Source organism: Notothenia coriiceps, unplaced genomic scaffold, assembly GCF_000735185.1.
Source record: "Notothenia coriiceps isolate Sejong01 unplaced genomic scaffold, NC01 NC01_scaffold00005786, whole genome shotgun sequence".
Lineage (NCBI taxonomy): Eukaryota > Metazoa > Chordata > Actinopteri > Perciformes > Nototheniidae > Notothenia > Notothenia coriiceps.
Window position 1 is genome coordinate 377,420 of NW_011338487.1, and position 10,056 is coordinate 387,475.

At 41.3% G+C, this 10,056-nt stretch overlaps 1 protein-coding gene and 1 long non-coding RNA gene across 2 annotated transcripts in view; one reads left to right on the plus strand and one right to left on the minus strand.

The window, feature by feature from the left end:
- LOC104943192 (uncharacterized) overlaps positions 1-1,153 on the minus strand; it is a 68,266-nt gene extending 67,113 nt beyond the window's left edge. Inside the window, exon 1 of the long non-coding RNA XR_798090.1 lies at positions 892-1,153. This is a non-coding gene — a long non-coding RNA (uncharacterized lncRNA). The remainder of the gene's footprint in view (positions 1-891) is intronic.
- The window catches only part of trarg1a (trafficking regulator of GLUT4 (SLC2A4) 1a), a 14,172-nt gene continuing 4,754 nt past the window's right edge, over positions 639-10,056 (plus strand). Inside the window, exons 1-2 of the mRNA XM_010768527.1 lie at positions 639-1,179; positions 1,347-2,341. Of these exons, the coding sequence (XP_010766829.1) occupies positions 1,943-2,341 (399 nt within the window). The 5' untranslated portion in view covers positions 639-1,179; positions 1,347-1,942. The remainder of the gene's footprint in view (positions 1,180-1,346; positions 2,342-10,056) is intronic.

Below are 10,056 nucleotides of genomic sequence, written 5' to 3' on the forward strand. Positions count from 1 at the left end.
AAGTTAGCCAGAGAAAGCAAATGTCATACAGGAAGTAAGGCAATCGTGTATTCAAAATAAAATATGTAATGTTAGGATTTGGAAAGGAAAGTAATAAATAATTGTCTTTATTGTATGCTTCTTGGCTCCTTGTTTAGGTCTTACTCCTTGATGAATGCATACTTTATATAGATCCTAATTACTTCATGTACTGCATTTGATTGAAAGACAAATAATACATTATTTCCTGCATTGCTTGAATGTCAAATGTTTTTGCTTGAAGTACCCGGTAGCTTAGATTTATTTGGAAGTAATCTGGCATAGGCCTATCATCAGAAGATTTTCACTGGCAGCCATTCAATTAAGCAGTCTACCAAATGTAACCTTTCACTTGAAACATATTTGCAAAAGCCATACAGGCTAAAGTTATGTTATTTGACATTACTTAAAAAACAACATAGTGTTTCGTCATTTTACCCAATGTGGTTGAAAAGAGAAAATACCCATTCATTTCAGTATTACCCATCCTTGTTTTCCAAAATGGATGTGTTGTGTTTATAATGTTGACAGTTGATAGTAAGGTAACGCAACGCTCCACATCACACCACAAAGCCATTGTGTAGCTACAATATAAATCAACAATATATTATGTTTCCTACACTCTGCAGCCTGCACACCACTTCAAACAGACCAAGTCAAACCAGGCCGGCTAAAACCAATATTAAGCAACACAAAAAGTCATTTGACTTTTCTTGCAGCAAAATAAAACACCACCATAGCAACAACATAGAGGTTAACGATTAAATGACCACAGTACAGCCAGAAAACACACATTCAAGCAAAAGGAGCTGCACAGGTGTAGGCCTACAACTTTTAGTGAAACACACGAGTAAATTTGTTTGTTGTTCTCACCCTAGTCATGTGTATGGGGAAGTCAATCTGCTCAATCTGCTGCAGGATCAACTTCTCTTCTCGTTTAGTAGTCCACATTTTTCAAACTTGTTGAGCGGATCACAGAAGCACAAAGTTCCACACACCTCACTGAAGATGGAAGTTTCTCTGCAAGGATCCGACATTAGCATAACCACCGCACCTAGCATGTTTGGAAGAACAGCGTGCACCTGTGGGTGTGTTTGATTTTGGCCACTTTAGGGTGCTGGCCGGTGTTGTGCAGTTGCTTTTAACACGTGTTTAATTAAGGTAAGTGAGCTAACGTTGCAATCCTCGATGACGTTGTTAACTCGTTATTTCATTGCATTAATATTGTTTTACTTCCAAAAATATATATTAATCGATGTGTGTTAATTATTTTTTCGTTTACTGTATGTTCATGGCTGGTGTTTTATTTTGTGTTTCGTCGCCGGAAGTTATGTGTTTCAGTATGGGTGACTTGACACTGGTTCCAAGTTGAGTACAGTCGCTGTGTTGCTGCGTCGTTGAGACAGAGGAGGAGAGGATAAGAAAGTGGCTTTGAAAGAGACCCTTCACCCCCATCCTTCTGCGTAAAGAAAAGGAAAGAGAGGCGTGTTTCTACTTTTCAAATAACAGACTTAAAGGAAAGTACTGGGACTGGATCAAGGCGGAAAACTCATCTGTCTGAACTGTTCCTCCTTGGATGTATAAGAAGACGGGAGTTGTTCTGATCTGAGCCCCTTCGGAAATGAGCCACACAGTGGATGTGAAGGAAAGTGACGGAAAGTGATTCAAGAGGAAGAATGATATCTGCAGGAATCCCACATCTCCTTTCTGATTTTATTACTTTCTTTTAGCCGGGTTGATACTTAGCACCTTTCAAATTATCTAATTTGCATCCACCCAGCATACCTCAGCTTGTTTAACCTCACTCAAATTAAATATTGCTTCAGCTGTAATGGCATGTGCATCCCAGCTTGTAACTAATTAAACCAGTTTTAAACTCAATTCCCTTTTTTCTGATCTTATTTGATACAATTGACTTTTGAACATGGCCATCAACACGGACACCGACTTCCTGAAGTCCAATTTGGGAGGAGGCACGCAGCCTGCACATCCCCACGAGACTGAGAAACTCCTCGCGCTGACCACCGAGCCCGCGGGACATGGGATGAAGATGTCCACCTCCTTCACCGTCAACATGGACACTGACAAGGGCCAGGAAGCCGACCAGAATGGCCACAGTGTGTCGGTGAGGTCAGGCTCCGCCGGGCAGCTGGGTGCCGCCGCCCCCCTCTCCCCCTCCAAGGCCAGCCTGAGCCGCTCCTCCATCGGGAACGCGACCGTGCAGGAGACCCCGAAGCCCAAGGATTACCTCATCCTCGTTATCTTGTCCTGCTTCTGCCCCGTGTGGCCCGTCAGCATCGTGGCACTGGTGTTCTCCATCATGGTGAGTATCACATTACTAAACTGTCTCTGAAGGAATCTACAACAGAAATTATACAACAGCAAAGTGGAGCAGCAAAGATTAATGTGTGGAATATTAACATCAATATCTCAGTTTATTTAGAACATAAATAATTCTTTATAAAAATAAAAAAAACATGTATTTTCATAAAGTTCAGGGCCTATTCATGTCATTTCTGGGTATTAAGTAAGCTAAAGAAAATGTGAACATATTGTTGATTCTAAAAGTAATCATGGTGTACTGTCTGACATGACAAACAGGGTCTGTTCCAAAACAGGTAGTCTATATTTTACAGATATCAGTTATCTATTGATTGTCTTCTATGATTTCCAAAGCTGCTATTTTGTCTACATTTAATTCAAGACTTGTTAGGAAAGTGACAATGATATTTTGGGCGAAGGTAATATCTCTCTAATATTCAGGGAGATAATGGTCTTTGAAAGGGAATATTCCTTTCAAATTATACCAGCAGATCAAGAAATATTTCAATTAACCTTTTCTGTCATGTTTTAAGCATTTGAGGGGCGGGAAATATTGGGAAAGAAAATAGGGGAATGACAAGCTGTTGGATAAATCACAAAATAATAATATGAAATGGTAAGTGATTCATTTTCATGATTCCAATCCACAGTGGCCTGCGACAGGTCAGGGTTTAAGTGTAAACATGTAATTGTTATCACTTGAGGGTCACGTTTATACAAAAATTAAGAAATACAAAAATAATACAATTATAATTATTTCCAAGCAATTCCACAGAAACTAAATCTGCAGAACAGATCTATTCAGCGCATTGACGTATCTGAATACAATACAATTTCTCCAGGATTGGCATTTTTCATTGAGAGGTCCCTTACAAACTCTTAATGTCATGGTTGACTATATACACACACACACACACACGCACGCACGCACGCACGCACGCACGCACGCACGCACGCACACACCTCCTCAGTGGGTCAAACACATAAAACCGCCTATGGACTGCTTGTCTTCTTCAAATTCACATTGCACGTGTAATTGAGTTTTAAAATCTATGTAGAGGGAACTCCACTGTTGAAACTGAAAGCTGACACTTCTCTGTTTTCACCCTCTGCAGTGGTGAGAGGTCTGCAGTTAAAATGGTGGACTTGTTGTTGAAGGCTGTGAGAGAGTGTAGTTTATTTCAATCAGCCAATTAAATAGTCAGGGAATGCCCCAGTTACCAGAGGGAGATACAGCTGGGCTTAGTTGATTTTTGATGTGTAAAAGTGCAAAAATAGTGTGAAGGTCAAGTGTGACGTGACAAGAAATGTGTAAAAAAACTAGGTGCAACAGAATGAAGAATGGCTATACCTCAATGATGGTGACCCTGACTTCACTTTTCACACATCAATAAAAACTCATCGCTTATGTAGCAATAAGCAATATACCAGTGATATGGCATCAGCGCTAAATACACATTAATAAAAGGTGACACTTTATCTTCCAATAATGCTTGATGCAATGAAACATACTGCTCGAGTAAGCTCCTACAAAAGCTGTTAAAGGCATGGGACAACTGACAATACAAAATGTGAAGGTTTGATTATAACAACTGCAAACAGCTCAATATTTATTTTGATTAGGTAAGTACAGACATAACTTCAAATGAGAAGATCAATCATTTATTATAACATCGCACTGAATGTGTTAGTTTACTGCACACACAAGAGCAGTACACAAACCGATGACATTCTTAAGGATCATTACACAGACACTCAGATAGCGTGACACAGCAAGAATCTCCCTGGGACTGGCAGGTCAGTAATCTGCCACCTTTCAATTTGTTATTTCCTTAATCTTCAGTAAAAGGTCTTAAGCTGACTGACACCACGAAATCCTGGCATCAGGTGCTCATCTACTCGGCCCTGGAACTGTACATCAGGGTAAAATCCCCTGCTGCATCACCCAAAAGCTGTTTGTCTTTTATTAGACGTCTGGTGTGTTTGTGTTTGAATTGTTTACTTAATTTTAAACTGAATGTGTGTTCCCACAAAGTTTTACGCAATGTTTCCTCTATTGTAAAATCTATTTGAAGCACCTAGTATTATTTCACCTGAACAAAGAATTTACACCAAAATGGGAATCTATTGCTAATGGTTAGAGTTGGGTTTTATTTTCAAAACATTTTAAGGTTGAAACTCTTATCCTTCTACATTTACAGTCTTTATGCAATACTTTACTTTCCAAATTCTACTTCATTACAATTGATTTACTGGGGAAATGGATTGAGTTTCTCTAAAACATTAAGGCAGGAGCGCTTTGTTTAACTTTCCATTTTAGTTTTAGACAGAATATTAGAACCAGTTCAGGGTGTCTCTCCATCAATGCAGCTAATGAAGGGAGAGTGGCTCACAGAGGCAGTGTTACATCTGTTAGGGAGTTTCCCAAATCTTGATTGTTGTCATCATGAGACATCTATTGATGAGATTGGAGGGCAACAAAAAGCACAGTGAGGAGTTTAATTGTGCATTCAGTTAGATTTTAAGAACATTATCCTGATTATAAGGGATGAGTCCAGAGTCCACCCTTCTGGTTTTGTAGAACCTAGATGGCCTTGTATTGCTTTTTAAAATCATTCATGCTACCAATTGCAAGCTTTCACATCAACGTAAAAATATTAAAGGCCCTCTCCGTATACGACGTTTGGTTTTTCTGTTCTTGGCTACTGTAGAAACATGGCAGTGCGTCATGGTGTACTACTTCGAAAAAGACCTGCTCACTATGTAAATATAAGGGGCTCAATCTTAGGAAGTGAAAACACGATACTATATATTCCCTGCCAATGGATCCCCCTTAACCATATACAAATACCTTTAAGTAAAATGTTGACAACATTGGACAACTTTATTTTAAATACTCTTCCATCACTGAACCTCTTGTGTGTTTTGAGCCAGGAAACAAGATAAAGATTACTGTAACTGAGCAGTACAGATAAACAATATATTTTACACAGCATGGCATGTGTCATGCAGGGTTTCACCGGTAGTTTTATTCATGGTATCAGATGTTACTCTGTTGTGTCAGGATTTTAACTCATGTTGGCTGATGGCAGATTAGTTTCTATTGGCACAGCAATTTGAGTTTTCAGCGTACTTCACTTCTGACGCTGTACAGCAGCCAGCACTCAGATCCACAGAGAAACAAGGCAAAGACAAAGCAGTAGACCCATTAGTTCTGTAATATCATTCCTGTGGGCACCACACACCAAAGGGAATATCAGGCAGTATCCACGAGACAGCCTGTACTTCCCCAAGCCATCACCATGATCCCACTGACATTCACAAGTCAGCCGCTGGCTAATGGCATGGAGAGTGTGTGAGAGAGAGATGGAGACATAGAGCAAGGCTTTGACAGAGGGCAAAAGGAAGGAAAGTGAAGGAGGGAGAAACTGGAGCTGGCCACTAACTCGATAGAAGGCGAGAGAAGTCTATTTAGTTTCTCTGCAGAGGGCAGATTGCAGCAGTTAGCCAGCTCTGTGGCAGCAATCAACATCATCTCTCTTTCCTGAGGATATGGAAAGGGGATACATGCCTCAAAAGGAGACCAAAACATTTTTACGTACAAGGGCATATGGGTGTGAGTGATACAGCAAATGCCTATAAAGTAGTTCCTATCACTGGATTAGGAAAGAATCGAATCAGATACCACAGATATGTAAGATACAGTAAGTGCAAGTGGGTCAGAGCAGGAAAGCAGAGGTTTTACAACAGGTGCACTGCACGATGAAGACCTAGAGTGCAAGCTCACGACTAAGTGCTTATATCCTCTCACACGTGAAATGGATACTTCTGGAAAGTTGAAGAGAGAAAAAAGGAAACTGCTCAACTGCTGTTAAAATGGGATTAAAATGGGGAGATACAGAATGAGGAAACTGCACACGCACAGACATCAGGAGATTTTAATCAGAACAGAAAGAAAAAAATAATCAATATATTTTTCTTTCTAAGCTGCCATCCATTGAACTGGGATAACGGATGTTTTAATTTAAAGGTGACCTATCATGCAAAATGAACTTTTGTGCGTCTTTTATACATGAATATGTGTCCCCGGTGTTCCAGGGAACTCACCAAGTGTCAGAAAACACAACCCTCTCTATTTTCCTCCATACCCAAATCTCTTAAAAAGGGGCTGCAACAGATCTGATACAGACTGATCCAGATTTGAACACTTCTATGACGTCACAGAAGCGGCGCTACGGCTATTGGGCCAACTCCACCAATCAGGAGGAGACAGCCACGGCATATACGTGAGACAATACTTGAAATACTGATGAAACCGGCATAGGGCGTGGGGATTTTGAAACAACAGGTACACGATAACGGAATTTAATACTAAAGGCAAAGATATAAGGGAGGATCCGGAGGATGAAGCTAGAGGAGCAGGGAGGAGAGAGAAATTAGTATGCGTTAATATCGGGCTATGGGAAAGGAATTTGGGGGTTGGGATTTTGCGTCCCTTTTCGACGAACGCAACCAGGGGGGTAGCCTAGCGCCAATCTGGGGCACAGCGCGTCGGGGTCCGGGAGGGTCGCCGCGATTTCGTCGGTCCGGAAATCTGAGGCAGAACGAATCGTGAACCTAGAGGTAATTAAACGTTGTGAGTACGCCAGTCTACCTACGTTTAGAGAGTTGGGTGCACTCCGTTGAGCCGAGGGCTAAGAAGTTCTCATATGTTACGTAAAAAGTCAACGAGCGACGTCGAGTATTAACTTAAACATATGAATATAGAACCAGTACGACGCTTTTCGTTAAGTTTCTCCGTCGTTCGATTCAATAATCGTCAGGATTTGTGTCCGAAGGTACTTTACCAGTACTGAATAAGGGGTAGAGAGTCGTGTTGGACTGGGGTGGACAGAATTGTATGCTATGGTGGGTGCGCCCAGGTGGTGGAGCGTCGTAGAGGATCAATTGATACAAGACATAAGAAGCAATAGTCGGCAATGTATGCGACAAACGAGTACGATTGAATCACTCACACTAACAGGTCGTGTGTTTACTCACAGTATGTAAGTCGATCTAGAGCGAGCGGACACGACACGAGCACGTGCACTCGCCCTTGTGTACACCATTGATATATGATGGAGGTGCTAGACTATGTCCTTTTTCCTTCGACTTTAATGCTCTACCAAACGCAGGTCCTGGTAGTCTCATCTCAATGTTGTAATGTAGGTATCAGGACTAATGTGTTGTGTTTCATGTGTATGGACGTACAGTAATCATATTAGAATCCAAAACGAACAGATTTAATTTGTGATTTCTTAACTCTATTGTGAAAACTAACGCGACGATTTTCAGTTTCATCAGGAGTCTCTGTAAGATTTTGGCTTCACACACTTGTTCTACATGTACCATGTTTTTATTATAAACTGCTTTGGTCTGATCGGTAAGTCTTCCCTGTAACGATCGCTAATGGCTATACGTGATTATGTTACTTGTAGCCTTTGTAAATATGGGGTGTTGTAGTTAAATTTTTCTTATCAATGTTGTCATGTTTATCTCCACTTTCAGACATCTGGTATTCGGAAATCCATAGTTGTTGAAATGAAAACATAGGCTTATTTAATGTAATCTATGTTTTACGATGTTTTTACACTTCTTTACTACTTGTGCTTCTACCACATGAGTGGTTATAGGAGATCGTGAGTCTACGTGGATTCTACCTACTGTTTCGCGTTACTGGAGTGACATCGGTTATTGAGTTTTGCTGCGTCGAATTCGAAAGTATGCATAGGACATAAAATATAGGTGGAAACCTTACTGTATGATAGGATATTCTATGTGGTCTAAATGAAACCAAAAGGGTTAGACGTTCGGAGTATATTGTTCGGATTTATTTATTTAATGGGTTTTGTCTCTATTTCCTCGGAGAGGTGATATAGACGGTATGCATAACGGCTAGTAGCGATTATTTGGCTTGCGGTAATGGGATTCGCGTGGGCGTGCGTGCGTGCGGTTGGGGGGTTGGTGGTGGTGTGGTTGTGTTGTGTGTGGGGTTTGTGTGGTGTTGTGGTGCTGGGGTGGTGTTGGTGGTGGTTGTGGGGGTGTGTGTGTGTGTGTGGTGTGGTGTGGTGTGTGTGTGTGTGTGTGTGTGTGTGTGTGTGTGGTGTGTGTTGTGTGTTGTGTGTTGTGTGTGGTGTTTTGTTGTGGTGTTGTGTGGGTGGGTGTGGTGTGTGTGTGTGTGACGGGTGGTAGTGTGGTGCGTATAGGTAGGAGGTATACGTGCGTTTAACGCTCAGGTATAAGTCGTCCGTTTAGACGGCTCGCCAGTTATGCGGGAGGACGTCAAACGAGGAGGGTAATGACCCTATGCCGTCAGACTCGCATTTGTTGGGATAATGGGGTGACGGAGAGGTTAGATGTACTGCGTGTAGAGAGGGACTAAACGGTCGGGTTTGGGAGGAGGTGTCTCGAGACAGTCTCTAGACACCGTCGCCGGGTCGACCTCCAACGAAACCCCCTACCGACACCTTCACCCACCTGCTACCTACCTACGCTCGAAAACCGTCAGGAACAACAACCCGTTACGGTAGACGGTCATAACTTTATACGACTCACAACAAATGTTCCGATGTACTCCGTGGAGTTGTCTAATCATGAAATTAATTTCTAAATTCTAAACCGAAAATGTGTCTACTTTTGCGACTATAACAATTACAAGAGCGATAGTGAAGATGTTATTTACAAAAGAGGCGACACAAAACGAAGTCGCTTCGGAGTAGGTTTTCACTTAGAGCTTGTGGGACGTCGGTGCTAAAATTTTATGGGGTCGTCAAAGAAGAATGACACGTGTGTGTTCTTACAAGGGGTGGTAATTTGCAGTAAACCGTCACGTACAATTTAACGTACAGTAACAAAAGAAACGTGAATCCCTGTGCGCGCGTCAAACTTTGTGTTGGTGCTTGTTTACTAGCGGATAAATTCAACGGTACCGCTTGCAAAGAGTCGTTTGTTAACGGATAAAAGTGTGTGAATATCACGTTTAGATCAAACGTTAATTAAAGCTGGGACCAAAACAGGGGATTAGTTACTACAATCAGGAGGTTATTAAAGTGGACAAAAATGATTGCACGACTCCTTTGTGTGAAACTAGAAGTCGACAATTTACGAGATATAAGAAGTCTTTCATCGAAACAAAACGACCCGACCCAACACTTAACCTAAATTTTCCCTCGAAAACGAACTTAAACGTCAGACGACGACTTTCGTACCACACTACTGCCACTTCCACCCTAACACCTTAAATAGTTTTATCTGATTTCCGAAAATCTCGACAGCCCTAAGACTACAGCTCAACCCACTAATTAATAACCAGCCAAGTAGTGATGTTACTCGGAAAAACATAAAGTGTAACGGTAAACTAACCAATTAATTAATATATTTTATAACGTAACACTACGGCCGAATTCCAATATAAATCCAAACCGTACGAACACGAGCGACGGTTGAAGTCGTTCTATTCCAAAATTTCACCTGGATAGTACGATATAACTTATTATATCAAATCCTGTTAGGATATATTCCGGTATAAATAGAAAAATAAAAAGTTTTATGGTTTGTCTAGTTGGAAAATCGGTAAGGGAATAAAACGAGTTAAATGTGACAGAACGTACCCGACTAAAACACTCTTGTCGTGTAGATGTCCGGACCGTATACATGATGTCGCAGAGGTCGCGAAAG